General features: G+C 51.9%; 1 protein-coding gene across 1 annotated transcript; it reads right to left on the bottom strand.

Moving 5' to 3' along the window:
• Window positions 1–8,156: 8,156 nt before the first annotated feature.
• On the bottom strand, window positions 8,157–16,035 carry SFTPB (surfactant protein B). Its single transcript, XM_032880649.1, has 11 exons — window positions 15,957–16,035; window positions 15,492–15,619; window positions 15,125–15,196; window positions 14,634–14,759; window positions 13,940–14,068; window positions 13,583–13,672; window positions 12,052–12,229; window positions 11,697–11,857; window positions 10,821–10,901; window positions 10,239–10,319; window positions 8,157–9,242 (listed from the first exon to the last, which is right to left on the bottom strand). Exons 1-10 carry the CDS (start codon window positions 16,018–16,020, stop codon window positions 10,257–10,259), a joined length of 1,092 nt encoding a protein of 363 aa, XP_032736540.1. The 5' UTR covers window positions 16,021–16,035; the 3' UTR covers window positions 8,157–9,242; window positions 10,239–10,256.
• Between the last annotated feature and the right edge of the window lie 553 nt (window positions 16,036–16,588).

Raw genomic sequence — 16,588 nt, 5'->3', positions numbered from 1 at the left:
AGTTCCTGTGCTTAACTAGAAGTGTGGAGGTGGGCGGCTTCAGGCTGAGTGCATGCAAGGCCCTGTGAGGGAAGGAGGAGGGAAGGCAGGCAGGAGGGATCTCGGACTGCAGCACAGTTCTGAGAGTCTCAGCCAGGCCAGTGGGGGGTGCAGAGCAAAGCTTGCTAATGAGAAGAATCAAGCAGAAAAGGCTTTCTTCGAGCTCAGCTGTTGATGAGGACCAGCCTGGAGAAAGTGTGGCCTCAGCCCAAGCACTGTGGCAGAGCTGAAAATGTGGGTGATGTAAAGACACAACTGCTAGTGGCAGTCACCCACAGCGAGGTCTCTTAAAGGGAGGTAGGAGCCCTGCATGTCTGTGGCTGCCACCCTTGACTTCTGGAAGTCAGCGCTGTCGCTGTTTGCTTTTACCTCTTTGACAGCTTCAGGATGTCCTTTGCTGACTCCTCTTCCTCTCTCTGGCTGTTAAAAGTTGAGATTCCTCAGGACTCAGTGCTAGGCCCGTGTCCTCTGAGGTCAGATCTCTGCCTCCAGAATAGATGTCATCCGCCTGCACCACGTAGCTGGCCAGTGCTCACAAGGAATAGTGCCATACTGGGCACTCACTGTTCATTCCTGCTGTTGGCAGATCAGCTGTTCGGCAGAAGTACTGCTCAGGTCAGGGTATGGGGAAGTCCAGGTTGTTGAGCCCATGTGGAGCCTCTCTTGCTGCCACGGTGGCTCACGAGCTCACTGGGCAAGCACCGGAGAAAGGCTGTTGGCTGGCATTCCACAGGTCATGTCACTCGTGTAAACCTCATTATTAAGGGTCTCCTCTGCAGCAGATGCCTTTTGGAGCCATTTGGATGCAAAACAAGTACTTGCATAGTATGTTTATTATGTTACTATAGTAATACATGTAGCATATATATGGTATATAGTATATATAGTGTAGTGTAGTAGATCTATATAGTATATTCAAGGAGTCTGTCCTTACACCTCTTCCCCAGACTTCCTTTTCACCAGTTTTATAATCCTGCTCATTCTGAATCCCTGACCATCCAACTCAGCCGTTGACAACTGCCCATGAATTAGTTGAGGCCTGAACTTCTGGCTGTCTCACTCTCCAAACATAGTAAGCAACCCAGTATACTGTTTGCAGTTAAGCCTGCTAGAGGATTTCCCTTCACCACTGTCCTTCACTGTCACCCTGAGTGGGGACGAAGTACTGCAGCTGTCCACTTGCAGCCTGGACCAGCATTTTGTACAAATCCATCTGTACACCAGGCTTGAGTTTCGTCTTCCTTGGTCAGCTGGTCTTAAGGAACACCCAGGGAGGCAATGCAACAGGAGTTGGTCTTGAATGTGGGCCACCTGCTCATGTAACTTGTCCTTTTGGCCCTGCCTGAGGTTGGTTTAATAGACTACCTATTTAATGGTAGCTTGCAGCCGCACTTGGCCAACATAGGGCTTGTTGAGTCAGACCACAGCAGGTTCATGAGTGCAGGAGATGCAGTTTGCATGGTCACCTGTTAGCCCGTGTTTAGGTGCTCAGTCTGCTATGGCCCACTAGCTAGCCAGCAGCTGTTTCTCAGAAGGAGAATAGGTATCTGCAGAAGATGAGGGCATAGACTTGTCCCCAAATCCTGAAATTCTGCACTGTGATCCTCCTGGTGGTTCTTGCCGGAGGCTCCATTCAGCGTTCCCATTTGCCAAGGACACTTCAAAATGTCGGCCAGCCTGGATCCTTAGGTGCAAGGAGTAGAGCAGTCTATCTTACTGCTTGAGCTTTGGAAACTTCTTGTCCTGACCTCCCTTTGAAACTAGTAGCTCTACTTCAGTCGCTAGCTGAGTTAAAGTAGCACACCCTAACGTACTATATGTTATCTCCAAAAGCTAAAAAAGGCTACCATCCACTGTGCCCTTTTTCTTTGGACCTGCCCAAGCAGGTGGGGCAGGTGGTAAGTGTTAAGAGGTATAGCAGCTTGACTTTCACAAAGGAGGGGATACTTTGACATACTCTAGACCACACTGTAGATCCCCAGAAACTTCTAAGGTGGCAGGCCCCTGAATTGTTTCGGGGTTAAAACCCACCCTCTTGTTTGCTTATGTCTTACTAAGACATCTAAAGTACTTGTCATGGGGTGCCTGGGTGGCTGTTGACTGTCTGACTCTTGGTTTGGGTTCCAGGATCGAGCCCCACATCGGGGTCCACACTCAGCAAGGAGTCTGCTGTCCCTTTCCCTCCCACTCTGCTCTTCCCCCTCACTCACGCTAGCTCTCCTCTCTCTTGCTCTCAAATAAAATCTTTTTTTTTTTTTAAAGATTTTATTTATTTATTTGACAGAGAGAGATCACAAGTAGGCAGAGAGGCAGGCAGAGAGAGAGGAGGAAGCAGGCTCCCTGCTGAGCAGAGAGCCCGATTCGGGGCTTGATCCCAGGACCCTGAGATCATGACCTGAGCTGAAGGTAGAGGCTTAACCCACTGAGCCATCCAGGCACCCTCAAATAAAATCTTAAAAAAAAAAAAAAGTACTCGTCACTTCCTGCTCATTGGCTAGCATCATCATACTGTCATCAGCATAGCGGATAACTGTGATGTTTTGTGGAATGTCAGGATGACCAAGATACCCGAACAGTATGATGGTAGGGGGAGAATTGACATTGTCCTGAGACAACACTGTGAAGGTGTTCTGCCAGGTAAAAGCTAACTATTTCTTGTGATCTTTATAAATTGATATGGAGAAAAAAGAGCTAAAGCTGCAGGCCAAGGACTTAGGGCTGTGCTGTATCATCAGTAAAGACACTACATCTGGGACAACAGCTTCAGCTGGAGTCACCATCTGATTACGTTTACTGTAGTCTGACGCTGTTCTCCAGGATCCATGTGACAGACCCTCTCACAGGCCCTCTGCCACTCTCATCCTAGTTTAAGCTATCACTAACTTCCGTTTACAATGGTCTCCTAACAGGTCTCCGCCCCTTGTGTCCGCTTCTCCCTATTCATTCACACTTTGCCAGATCAATCCTTTAAAGCGCACGCCTAACCAAGTTATTTCTCCCGTATACCCTGATTTCCCACCGAAGACATTTTGTTGGCTCTTAGATGGAAATCCTTAGCCTCTCAGCCTCAGGACTTGGGAAGTTTCTCCTGGTCGTCAGTCCCAGGCTCCCTGTCTTTCCTTCCATTGCTCAGATGGGCCATAAGATGCAGGCCTTTCTGCCATCTGCTTCCTTTGCTAGGGATGCTCTCTCCCTTTTAACTTGCTCTTCCTTTGCCTCTCTGACCTCTCACACCTCCTCAGTACCATGTGTGTCTCTGAGTGGTAACACAAATCACACCTGAGGTGTTCCTTTTTTTTTCCTGCTGTGATTCTGTGATTAATGTCTGTCTTCCCAATTAGGCTCTAAGTTCCCAAAGGGCAGACAGGAACTGTTTTTTTGTGCCCAGCCCAACATAAATGCTTGGTGCTTAAAACTCAGCCGCTAACTTAACGTTCATGAGGCAAGTTATATAGTGCTAAGTCTGTGTTCTCTGTAGCTTTGTTTTGCACAAATGATTTTGTCTTTTTTTTTTTTTTTTTTTTAGATTATTTGAGAGAGTGGGGGAGCATGAGGTGGGGAGCATCAAAGGGAGAAGTAGGCTCCCTGCTGAGCAGGGTGCCCAAACAGGACTTTATCCTGGAACTCCAGGATCAGATTTTGTCTATTTTTTTTAAGATTTTATTTATTTATTCATCTATTTTTTTGAGAAGAAGAGAGAACATGAGTGAGGAAAGGGGCAGAGGGAGAAGCAAACTCCCTGTTGAGCACAGAGCCCAATGTGGAGCTTGATCCCAGGCCCCTGAGATCATTGACCTGAGCCAAAGGCAGACACTTAACTGAGCCATCCAGGTGCCCAGATTTTGTTGCTTTAAACCCACCCAAGATATTGACAATAGACACTGTTGCCTGAAATGTTTAGAACCACTGCTCAGAGCTGACTCTGTGTGCAGAAGCTTTAGGGCCTTTGTGGGTGTCATGTGCTTCCACCACTGCTGTCTGAACTGGGGTCACAGGCTTCTGGTTTGGAGACCTCAGGCTCTGGTCTGACCAGCACATGAGAGAGAAGTGGAATTTTTGTCTTCTTAGCCAGAAATCACAAAGGAAAAGACAGATACATGGAACACATAACCTAAAGGTAAAAGACATATGACAGGATGAGTTTTACAACTTATAGGACAGTAAAGAATATACCTAATATATTTTTACTGATAAGAAAGAGAATACTCCCGGGGCTCACAAGCAGGGTGACTCAGTCGGTTTTGCATCTGCCTTCGGCTCAGGTCATGATCCCAGGCTCCTGGGATGGAGCCCTGTGTGGTTGTGGTCAGGCTCCCTGCTCAGTGGGGAATCTGCTACCCACTCTCCCTCTGGCCCTCCCCACTGCTCATGCATACTCTATCTCAAATAAATAAAATCTTTAAAAAAAAGAAAAAAAGAATACTTCTGTGGAAAATTGAGCAAAAATCCCAATAGGCATTTCACAAAAGATAAAATATAAATGGCCAATAAATATGTAAAAAAGTGTTCACTTCGTAACCAAAGAAAGGGAAAATAGAACAAGCAGGGAGGTTGTTTTTACATTTTGGATTAGCAAAGATTTGAAAGATTGTTAATACTGAGGGTTGGTGGGAGTGGAGAAGAGGCCCGTGTTTGTTAGTGGGATAGAAGCCCAATGTGGCTGGCACAGAGGGGTAGGGTGTGATGCAACCTCTAGTAGAAGTAAAGATGTGCGTAGTTTTCATCCCCCAAATTTCACATCTTGCAATTGACTTGAAGGAAAAAGTCAATTATTTTTATTTTATTTTATTTATTTTTTAACATTTTTAAAAAGATTTTATTTATTTATTTGGCAGAGAGAGGTCACAAATAGGCAGAGAGGCAGGCAGAGAGCAGGGAGATGGGGAAGCAGGCTCCCTGCTGAGCAGAGAGCCCGATGCAGGGCTCGATCCCAGGACCCTGGGATCATGACCTGAGCCGAAGGCAGAGGCTTTAACCCACTGAGCCACCCAGGTGCCCCTAAGATTTTATTTTTAAATAATCTCTACACCCAACCTGGGGCTGAAGCTCATAACCCTGAGATCAAGAGTTGCAAGCTTCGGGGCGCCTGAGTGGCTCAGTTGGTTAAGTGGCTGCCTTCAACTCAGGTCTTGATTCCAGGGTTCTGGAATCAAGCCCCACATCAGGCTCCGTGCTTAGCAGAGAGCCTGCTTCTCTCTCTCCCTCTGCCTACTGCTCTGCTTACTTGTGCTCTCTCTCTGTCAAATAAATAAAATCTTAAAAAAAAAAAAGAGTTGTGAGCTTCACCAACTCAACCAGCCAGGAGTCCCTGGAAATATTCTTTCTATTATTTATTATTTTTTATTTTAATTTAAAAAAAGATCTATTTATTCATTTCAGAGAGAGAGGGGGAGGAAATCTTATGCAGACTCCCTGCTGAGCACAGAGAGGCGGGGCTTTATCCCCAAACCCCAAAGATCACCACCTGAGCTGAAACTAAGAGCCAGCCACTCAACGGACTAAGCCACCAGGTGCCCCCAGAAAGATTAATTTTAAATGAACAAAGCAGTTACTCAGTTTACAAAGCAGATGTAGAATGTTTCCATTTTTGTAGATCTGTTATATATAGGGGTGCCTGGGTGGCTTCGTCAGTTAAGCAGCTGCCTTTGGCTCGGGTCATATCCTGGGATTGGCCTAGAGTCAGGCTCCCTACTCAGCGGGGACTCTGCTTCTCTCTCTCCCTCTCTGCCTCTCTCTCTCTTGAATAAATAAATAAAGTCTAAAGAAAAAAAATCTGTTACATCTATTTTTGTATATGTGTAGAGAAAAGTTTGGAATGACCTGTGATACAATGTTATAATGATTATGTTATAGATTTTAAATCTCAGTCATTAATTAGGGGGACATGAGAGTAACTATCTTTATTGTTTTATAATTGAACTAATTTGGGCTCTTAAGCCCCCAAAATATAACATTTCCATTAGGAAGTGACTGAACCCCTTCTTATTTTTTTATTTATTAAAAAAATTAATTTATGAGAGACAGAGAATCCCAAGCAGGCCCCACACCCAGCACAGAGCCCCATACAGGGCTCAATCTCACAATCATGAGATAATGACCTGAGCTGAAATCAAGAGTCTGTTACTTAACTGACTGAGCCACCCATGTGCCCAGCCCTTTCTTTTTCTTTTTCTTTTTCTTTTTCTTTTTCTTTTTCTTTTCTTTTCTTTTTTTATTAACATATAATGATTATTTGTTGCAGGGGTACAGTTCTGTGATTCATCAGTCTTATACAATTCACAGCACTCACCATAGCACGTACCCTCCCCAGTGTCCATCACCCAGCCACCTCATCCCTCCCAATCCCCCTCCCCTCCAGCAACCCTCAGTTTATTTCCTAAGATTAAGAGTCTCTTATGATTTGTCTCGCTCTCTGGTTTTGTCTTGTTTCATTTTTCCCTCCCTTCCACTATGATACTCTGTCTCGTTTCTCAAATTTTTCATATCAGTGAGATCATATGATAATTGTCTTTCTCTGATTGACTTATTTCATTTAGCATAATACCCTCTAGTTCTATTCACGTCCTTGCAAATGGCAAGATTTCGGGTTTTTGATGGCTGCATAGTATTCCATTGTATATATATGCCACATCCTCTTTATCCATTCATCTGTTGATGGACATCTAGGCTCTTTCCATAGTTTGGCTGTTGTGGACATGCTGCTATCAACATTTGCAGCCCCTTCTTTTAATTCTCAGCCCCTTTTGGGTTACTAACGACTGGACCCTACTTCCATTCCCACTCTGGGAATGAGTGACAAAGTGCCATGTCATGAGGGGAGGTACTGGGGATGATACTCTCCTGATCCTCTCGGTTCCCCTGTCCTTGCACTGTGATGGGCTCTCATGTCTGTCTTCCGTTCCTCTCAAGGTGCACTACATCTGTCAGTGATTTGTCCCCAGTCATGGGCTCTTGAGGGCCCCTCATTTTGTCCCACGTGGATTCTGATGGCCTCTTGGGCACTGGGGGTGTGCTTGCTCTTCTGCACCATGGAGGGGGCACCCTCTGAGGCTGTCCTCAGGCCTATTTGCTAGGCCCCTCTTGAAGGCTGTATTTTGCACTCTTCCCGATGCCATGTTGGAGGCAGCCTTCTCCGAGGGACTTGTGTTCTCCTCACACCCTGGGAAGGGAAGAACAAGTCCTCTCTGCTCTTTGGCCCTCACACCTCCTGGGGCTTCTCCTTTCCCACCCTGCTGTGGGGGTGCAGGATGCTGAGCATGTCTCAGGGACCCCCCCAAGTCTCAGCTGCAGCCGCCTCCTGCAGTTCTCTCCTCCCGCGAGCTGGTCCTCTCCTGACCTTCCTGTTGCGGGAAAGCCTGTCTGCCATTCTCAGGAGCTCATCCCCGCCCTTGCCTCACCTCCAGGCTCTGTCTCATCATCCTCTTCCCAGCTGAGCTTTTAAAAAATTTTAAACATTCTTCTCTTGGAGATCTTGACCTTACGATCAGAATAATGGTATGCAAGACAGTAGTCTGCTATAGATTTACAAAAATCCACTTACAAGTTCAAATTCAGAGGCCAGGGGTTTGTGTACATCCTTACCCCAAGTGTATAGAAAGCTTTTCTCTGCAACTTAAATGGTCGTGATGTGGGGGAAATGGATTGGAAATGTCTATAGCTCAGTGCCAAAGTAACATATCCTGCTCTCGTCCTCTCCTGGGATTGTAGGATTGGGGTGATTTCCACTCCTTTGTCACCTGCAGTTTCTGAATTTTCTGAAGTAAACATGTATTTCTTTCATAATAGGACATATAATAACAAAAGTTCTTATATTATAAATAAAGGGACACTTCCAGGCACTTAGGTCTTTAAAGTTTAAGGTTTATTTAATTTTATTGCTGCTGTTGTATATTTTGATTTTTCGGGTGCTCTAACAACCTCCTCTTATCGCAGTGAGTAGATTCTTTGGGAGAGGGGAGTGTGAGAGGCAGGGGCGGGGTTGGAAGCAGTTACCAGAGGGAGAGGCACCGTGGGCTCCTACCTCTCCCTTAAGGATCAGAGTGATGTCGCTGCCCTGTCCAGCTGCCCTAGGCGTGAGGCTGTGGCTTCGGGGGCATTTTAAATGACTGTCTTTTTCCTTTTAGTGTGAAGCAATACGTTTTATTAGTATTGTTACAGGCATTGGGTTACATAGAACTGATTTTTAGCATGTGTCCCAACTGAGCTTTGAGGAGATAAATCATAGCAGAAATGGAATCACGCTGGAACTGCCACCAAAACTTGGAAGCTCACCTTACACAAAGATAAAAAGAAAACCCCTTTTTATATCCTAAAATGATAGCTCTTAAGCAGGAGAATATTTCAAATATGAAAGCTTGTCCAGTCACCTCCCCACCCTGCTTGAGCCCTGCTATGTCCATTCTTGACAAGTCAGAGATTTCCTGACTTTTAAAAAAAAAAAACTTTGACTTTCTATATCTATCTTTTATGGTACTTGATGTTCCCATTTTAAAAATTCTTCTGAATCTGAGTTTTGTGAAAGTATTAGCAAAATCACTGTAAGAGCCCGTATCTGATGCACATGGAGATGAAAGTGAGGTGGGTCCGGCTTCTACCTTGCTGTCCTCTTGGAGCCAGGGGAGGACTGTGTGGCTGACAAGTTCCGGGGGACCCAGCCCTGGGGTGCTGTGGAAGCTGGCTGGCTCCAGTGGGGTGTGAAGTCTGGCTGGAAGTTCGTGAACTAGGCCTGAAGCCCCCTCTTGCAGATCTCTGGAAGATGCCCCCCAGGCTGCTCCTCACACCCAGAGAGGAAGGGAGTGGCTCTGCTTTGGGCTGTGGTTAGAGACAAGAGAGGTAAGCCTGACAACAGGACTGAGGTTACAAGCTGTGGGCTCATGTCCCATCAGCTTAAAGGAGATGGGGAAGGTGACCATGGTGGTAAAAGACTTCTTCTCAGTGTGGGCAGAGGGCAGGGAGCCCGAGGAGGAGGCTTGTCACATGGGAGAGCTCAAGAATCCTAGAAACCACTTTATTCGATCCCCCCGTTACCACTGAGGAGAATGTGAGCCAGAGACGGGGCAACGTATCTTGGCTGGGGAACCCGTAGTTGGTTGATGGCAGAGTCGGGACCAGCGCCCAGGCTCCCTGGGCCAATCCATTGCTGTTCCTGTTCCAACAGGGTTGGAAGGCCTGGTTCTTCTGGTGCTGGAAGCCTTAGGATCTGGGGAAAAGAGACCACCCTGGTCTCCTGGGCAACTCCCTGGCCTCCAGGATCCCCCAGCTATCACCAGGGTGGAGGGGAAACATGAATTTGGTCCTTGTGGGATAGCTCTGAGTTGGGGCAGACACTTCTACCCCAGTGCCTCCCACAAGGGCTTGTGATTCTAGAGACATTGAGCAGCAGGCCTGGGCTGCCGCACTCAGACGGAAGAGTTGGACCCTGGGGCCTGAGCGCAAAGAGGGCATGGGGTTCATCATATTCCTCACAGTGTAGACCTTGCCCCTAAAACATGGCCTGGCCATAGGCTCCCACAACATTTAAAAAAAAAAAAAAGAACAGATGAATACATGAGCATTGTGTTAGGGGCTGGCTCCAAGCAGAATGGTGAAGTGAGCCAAGTTCTTTCTCAGGGACACTTTTAGCCCACAGTTGCTGTGTCTGTCCTTCTCAGAGTCATTCCCCTGCCCTGAGTGCCGGGGTCACAGGGGCTGCATCTGACTCACCCCTCCATCCTAAGATGCTACCTCTGACTTAGACAATGACAGGAAGAGAGAAATGTGTCTTGGGAAGAGGTTGTCAAATGATGGTGGGGTTCCTGGCTTCTAAGGGGACAACATCTTTGTGCGGCGAAGTGTGATTTCCCCTGAACTCCAGGAAAGATTGGCCTTGATATGTCAAATATGGAAGATCAGTGAGCACAGAGGGTGAAGTGCAGCTCCCCCTGAGGCCTGGGACAGGACGAGGGAGGTGGGAGCTGGGCCTAGCACCGGGGGTGGTGGGATTCTGAGGAGAGGGAGTGAGGGAGGCCATTCTTGAGATTGTGCTGTGAGGGGCACTCAGGAGCCTTGAGTTGTGGCCTATGAGGGGGAAGATGGGGCAACCAGCAGCAGCGACTAGCTCTTCCCGCTTGGGGAACACAGGGCCCCTGTCTGGATGGGTACAAGACCCACCTACCTCTTCCTCCCCTTCCTCCCCTCAGCTGGGAGCCCGGACTCACCTGCATGGCTTTGCGTTCTCGTCAGAAGTGAGGAATGTGGATACACTCGAGGGGACTGAATGTGGTCCTACATGCCCCCAGGGCCTGCCAAAGGGACAACGTTAGGCCCAGAGGCCTTGCACCCTGTTCCCATTTCCCAGCTCTGAGGGGGACGGGAAGCTCCTGCTGGAAGGGGCAGTTTTTACTTCGCCTGCCTCTGGTGGGTGCTCCTGGTGTGACCCTGTAGACCTCTCGAGCCACTCCTGAGCCACGGGCCTTCTAGGTTTGGAGCCTGAGGAGGTAGGATGCTTGGCCCAGAACACCCACTTTGCAGCCCCTGCCCCCACTGCTCACCGAACAATCCCCATCCCACAATGTGCATCAAACCACGCTTTTTAAAGCTGCCCCATCCTTTCCTCTATGTCTCCTTGTCCCTTCTCTTGCGGCTTTTCCTGGACCCCAGTTAAAATAGTGTCCTGGGCCTGCACTCCTGGGGTTGCCCTGGACCCTGAGGGCCCGAGCCTCTGCCGGTGATCAGGGGCCAGAGAGGGTGGGGGCCCTGGGAGCCGGGGAAGTCCCTGGCACCAGCTGGGAGGGAGCGAGCACCTGACAGGTGGTGTGGGCATCCCGGCCTCCGGACACTAGGGTCTGCAGCTGAGGTGCGTGCTGCTCCACAAACCGCTCACACTGAGGAAGGAGAAAGAAACAGGTGTCTGGGGAACCGGCCCGCTCAGGACTCTCCCCTTCTCTGCATCACTCCAGTGCTCCCTCCTGACTCTCTGGAGGTCCCGCCATCACCCCCACTGAAGAGTTCTGGCTGGGAACAGGCTGATGCCGGCTCAAATAGAGGGTTTCTGTTGGGAAAGCCGGAGACTCTGGAGAGGGAGGGTCTTGAAACTCAGACACAGGGAGACATCTTAGCTGCCACCTTCCCATCCCCCCAAATTTTGGTTCTAGAAATCTTAAAGCGCCTTTGGTCTTGGCAGCCTGGTGTTGGGGGTAGAAAGCTGCCCCCTGGGCAGGTTGTCAGTAGGTTGCCTCAGGACCTGACTTCGTGAAGGGAGTTCGCTGTAGGGACTCTGAGTCCTGGGACTCTAGGGCCTTCAAGCCCAGCTCTCTTCATGGATGCAGGTGTCCCTGGTGAGCAGAGAGATGGGGCGAGGACAGATGGGGACCCTGGAGACAAGGCCAGGCCCTCTGCTGCCCCCGTGGGCCTGCTCTTATTCGTGTCCTTACTCTTTGTCCACAAGGGAGGCCTGCAGGTCCTCTGGGGCCCATGCCCTTTGTCCAAGGGTGACCCCTGACCTTGGCAGGTTTTGCCCTGTGTTATTGTTCCAAGGTTTTGGGGCCATGTTCTGCCTGTTTGATCCCCTTCAGGGCAGGGCTAGACTGTGTGTGTCTCTGACTGGGAAGCCTTTCCCGGGCTCCCCCCTCCAGTGGGCAGGCCCGTTGTCCCAAGTCCCCCATGTGCCCATCCCTCACCTTTTGCCTGTCCAGCCAGGGGCTGAGGCAGGCCTGGCGTATTGCCTGCGGCACAGCCTGCTCGCTGCTGTTCCCAGCCTGCGTGGTCACGAACATGCAGACGTGGCACTCGGGCTCTTCAGGGGACCATTCTCCAGGCAGGGACTCCAGAGCTGGAAAGACTGGAGAGAAAACCATCAGGACTGCCCTGCAGAGGAGCTCAGTTCCAGTCCTGACCGGTGCAGTGCCAGGGGTAGTGGGGGTGGGGGAGGTTGGGAGGTAGAGGGTGAGGAACGGGAAGGGGGAGGGCGGTGCAAGGCCAGGGCTGGGAAAGAGGAGCATGGGCACTGGGGAGGGGCCGGGGCGGTAGGCTCACCGGCGCCGTCCTCGTTGGAGCAGCGGAGGACCAGACCGCAGACCAGCTGGGGCAGCACGCGGCCCAGCAGCGCATCGAGCAGCAGGACAGTGTAGCGCTCAGCCAGGCACTGGCAGATGCCACCCACCACCAGGGGTACGACGTGGCATACCTTGCCCACAGCCACAGCCAGCACGCCCTGGGGCGGGGGTAGACACAGGGCACGGTGGGACCTGCCCCAGCAAGGTCTACACTGTACCCGGCAGCCGCGGGCACTTTGTAGTTTGACCCTGCACCCTTCTGGGAGGGGGAATGCTTATGCCATTTACAGATAAGGACGCTGGGCCTCTGAGTGTGCAAGGGGCCCAGCCAGAGTCACCAAGTGAGTGCAGGAGCCAGGCCACCATCCTAGCTCGGAGTCTACAGGCTCTGGGAGCGCAGGAAGGAGAACGGCCAGCCTGGAGCGGCAGGCATCAGCCGAGCCACGTGGTGATCAGACCTGCGTCTTCTCCCTACAGACGCTGGGTTTGCCACATTTCCCTGCAGTGGGATCAGCTTTCATCTGTGGCTCCCGGAGCCCCTGGGGGAAGCAAGGATTTTCCCCAGCCCACCCTGATTCCAAACACCACCTCCTGGCTGAAAGGCAAGGAGAGAGGCCGAGGTGATGGACACTCTGGCTCATTCCTTCCCTCCTTTCTTCTTTCAGTCAACATGGGTCAAGAACCTGGACGCCCCGGGCTGGCCTTGGCTCTAGCTCTGCTTGTCCCTGTTGGTGGGAAGGTGGGGGCAGGCGCAGGACACTGAACTGTACGTCTCTCGGCTTCGCTACCTTCCAAACGGTTTCATTTCACCAAATGCTTGTGCATTTCAACTGCTTGTGTCAGAACCCACGCTTGTCTAACCTCCCTGCTTTGATGACAGAGGAACAGTTCTTGCTCTGCCCAAGCCTAGCCTGTTGACTCGTGCACTGGACCCCCACCCCCACCTTCTCCAGTACGTTACTGGCCCTGTCCTCAATCCCCACGTCACTGCTTCTCCCATCTGCTGGCCGGTCTCATCGGCACACGAGCATGCCAAGATGGCTTCCATCGCTAAAAACCTCACTTGGGGTGCCTGGGGGTGCTCAGTCGGTTGACTGTCCAACTCTTGATTTTGGCTCAGATCTTGATTTCAGGGTGGTGAGATGGAGCCCCGCGTTGGACTCCCTGCTGATCCTGGAACCTGCTTAAGATTCTCTCCTTGCCCTCCCCCCACCCTCATCATGTGCTCTCCCTAAGAAAAGAAAAAAACACTGGGATTCTTTGCCATCTGATGATGAGCTGCTGGTGGGCAAGACCCGGGTCTTGTTCACTTTTGTTCTTTGACACCTGGCACGAGGCCTGGCATATAATGGGGGGACTTTACAAGTGTTGAATGAACTCTAGTTCTTGCCCCCAAGGGGCCTGAGCTCTGGGGTCCTTTGTGTGGCCCCTGACAAGGGTTTGAGGAAGGGAAGGGGACGGTAGAGCTATGGAAGGCCCTGCCAAGCTCCTCGTATTCCTGGACGTCTCACCTTGGGAATCACAACCTGGATCCGCTTGATCAGAGTCCTGCACAGCCAGCAGTAGGGGATTGGGATGGGCAACCGCTGCTCGGACAGATCCTGGGGGGAAAGAATCAACCCCAGGTGATGCCAGGCTGGGCACTGGGAGGAGGCTTCCTCCAGGCTCTGCCTCCCCTGCCTCCTCTTCCGCTTTCCCCCTCTTGCCTTAGGCTTAGAGCTTCTTGTCGCCGTTCTGGCTCTGCCCTCTCCAGGGCAAGTGCTTATGGGCCTTGGCTGTGGCCTCGCTGTCTGGAAGCCCACCTATCTGTGTAAGGGGCCAGCAGTGTGGGGGACCTCTGTCACAATGGTATGAGGCCCAGCCCTCACCTGGAGGGCTTCCGGCAGCCCTGGGAGGATCAGCTTCTCCAGCATCAGGTCTGACAGCTCTGGCTCCTGCCCAGGCTCTGGATGCCCAAGTTTGCATAGGCCCAAGTGACTGCAGATGACCTTTGGGTTCTAAGGCACAGTGCAGGGGGAGGGAGTGGTCACTAAGACCCCTGGCTTTGGGCCTGGAATCGGGGGGCAGCAGGCTGGATGGGGGCTGTGGCCTAGGGCTCTGTGGCGAGGGTTGGGGGAGCCAAAAGGCAGAGGTGGGGCTGTGTGGGGTCTTCCGGCAGGGGCCTGGGGATGGGGGTGAACAAGCACATGCATGTATGTTTGTGAGAATGGATGAGTGCAAGCATGAGGGTGAGAGTGTGTTTGTGTGTGCAAGTATGTGATCATGTGGGTTCTGCGTGAGGCTGCACATGTGGTATGAGTGTGTGAACAAGTGTGAGTGTGAAGGGTGTGAGGATGTGGTAGGTGTTTGGTAAGCCCATTGTGTGGGCCCATCCCGCATAGGTGAGCCAGTAGGGCTGACCTGGGCCATCTGGGTGTGGGCCTCTATGTCTCCTGGACTGGTCACGGTGGGAGGGGCCGTGGGGGGGGTGTGGGCTGGGGTGTTGTGTGGGTAACTCTGGGCGTGGCTGGACATGGGAGCCATCGGGGAGGCAGGATGGAGGCGAGGTTGCTGCGCCCTCACAATCTGGCTCTGGAAGTAGTCGATGACCACTGGGAAGTAGGTATCCAGCAGGTGACGGCACTGGGGCACAAGCAGCTTCAAGGGGAGAACGTCACACTCTTGCTCCAGGAACTTGCGCACCGTGTCCTGGGAGGCAGTGAGGAGACAGGTTGTAGAGGGGACAGTCAGGCTGACCCCTCCGAGGTCTGTGCCTGCCTGAGTCCCTGGATGCAGGCCGGCCACCCTCTCCCGGGGCACCAGAGTTGAGAGAGTGCCGAGTTAAGTAGCTGGTTACAAGGACGATCCCCCCCCTTGGGAAAGACCACCTCTGGTTGTGCTGCTGAGATCACTCCCAGGACCCTCTCCTGGCCAGGAGGTTCCTGGAGTTCCCAGACAAACCCATGCCTCACTCTTGGCCTGGAGATGGTCTCTTTAGGGGGCTGACCTCTATGTCCTGTTCTGTCTCCCACCTCTTGGCCCCCAAGCTTCATCCAGGATCTGGAACTCATTACCTGAAAAATGGCCTCCTTCGTCATCTTGGTGAGGATCCGGACGATGTCCTCACATTCCTGACACAGGTCATCCTGGGGAGGGGGCCCCAAGGTGGAGCATTTGATGGGGGTGTGGTATGCTCCCAGCTCAGGTGCATGGGCTGAAAGAGTGCTCCAAAGCACAGGCAACTACCCACCCCTGTCCCGTCCCATCCCATCCAGTCCCATCCAGTCCCATCCCATCCCATCCTGTCTCATGGAATCCCATCTTATCATCCATCCCGTCCTACCCCTGGGGGGCCTTGAGTCCCCTCAGATGCACACAGAGGCTACCCAACACCCCCTATGCCAGGCCTCCAGTCCCCGCGCCTCTGAGGGAGGTACTCACAGCTCTTGCGTAGCCCCAGACTTCCTGTAGGCAGTGCCCCAGGGCTCTGCACTGCAGCGCGTTCTCCAGGCTCTGACACCAGAACTCGGGGCCCCGGGCACAAGCCAGGGATGAGGCAGTCCAGTCAGCTGCGATTTGGGGCCAGAGCAGCCGTGGAACTTAGGCCATGCCTAGCACTCTGACTTCACCCAACCTCCAAATCTAATTTTACCAGGAGCACTGGGGCCTTAGAGATGCTGGAGTCAGAAGGAGCAGGGCTCCACCTGCTCTAGTGCCCTCCCCCAGCCGCTGTGTATCCTCGGACAAGCCTGGGAACCTCTCTGAGCCTGAGCTGCCTCATCTTAAAATGAAGATAGTGAAGGAACTGGGGATAATGCCTGGCTCAGAGCCTGGAGATGGCCGGGAAGTCTTCTCCACACCTGACCCCAGGTGAGAGGGAGCTGAGGAGAGGCTGGGGAGACTCACCGGCACTGGGGCCACACAGCGTGGGGAGCAGCAGCAGCCACAGCAGCAAGTGTGACTGGGCCATGTCACCTCCACAGCCTGGATCCCTTGCTTAGGCGGGGGCCCTTATACCTGGCCGGGGGGAGGGGGGTAGGGCTCTGGGGGAGCAGCAGGGACCTTGGTGTTTGCTTTTGTCCTAGAGAGCCCTCCAGGTGCTTTGATCCCTGCCTCTTCTGTGCAGTGACACTCTACCACCACCTCCCCTCCACCATTTCCTTCCTCATGCTGGTTTCCAGTTCCCTCTGTCTTCCTGCACTAAGTCCCATGGGCCTGGACTCCTGGGTCCCTGCGATTGGGGACTTTTTTTTTTTTTTTAAGATTTTATTTATTTATTTGACAGACAGAGATCACAAGTAGGCAGAGAGGCAGGCAGAGAGAGAGAGGAAGGGAAGCAGGCTTCCTGCTGAGCAGAGAGCCCGATTCGGGGCTCCATCCCAGGACCCTGAGACCATGACCCGAGCCGAAGGCAGAGGCTTAACCCACTGAGCCACCCAGGCGCCCCAATTGGGGACTTTTGAGTGCCCACGTCTGGTACATCTCTCTGGGCTATGGTGGGGGAAACAGAGGGCTGGGATAGCCAGAATGAGCCCCGT

This window comes from Lontra canadensis, unplaced genomic scaffold (assembly GCF_010015895.1).
Source record: "Lontra canadensis isolate GAN:19392208 unplaced genomic scaffold, GSC_riverotter_1.0 scaffold71, whole genome shotgun sequence".
Lineage (NCBI taxonomy): Eukaryota > Metazoa > Chordata > Mammalia > Carnivora > Mustelidae > Lontra > Lontra canadensis.
Note: the sequence above shows the minus strand (reverse complement) of the source record. Positions and strands in the feature narration are given on the sequence as shown.

Coding starts and splice junctions, on each gene's coding strand:
- SFTPB (XM_032880649.1), bottom strand. CDS start 16,020: ATGGCCCAGTCACACTTGCTGCTGTGGCTGCTGCTGCTCCCCACGCTG. Junction 15,197..15,491: donor TCTGGGGCTACGCAAGAGCT/GTGAGTACCTCC, acceptor CCCCCTCCCCAG/GATGACCTGTGTCAGGAATG. Junction 10,902..11,696: donor CCTGGCTGGACAGGCAAAAG/GTGAGGGATGGG, acceptor CTCCTTCCTCAG/TGTGAGCGGTTTGTGGAGCA.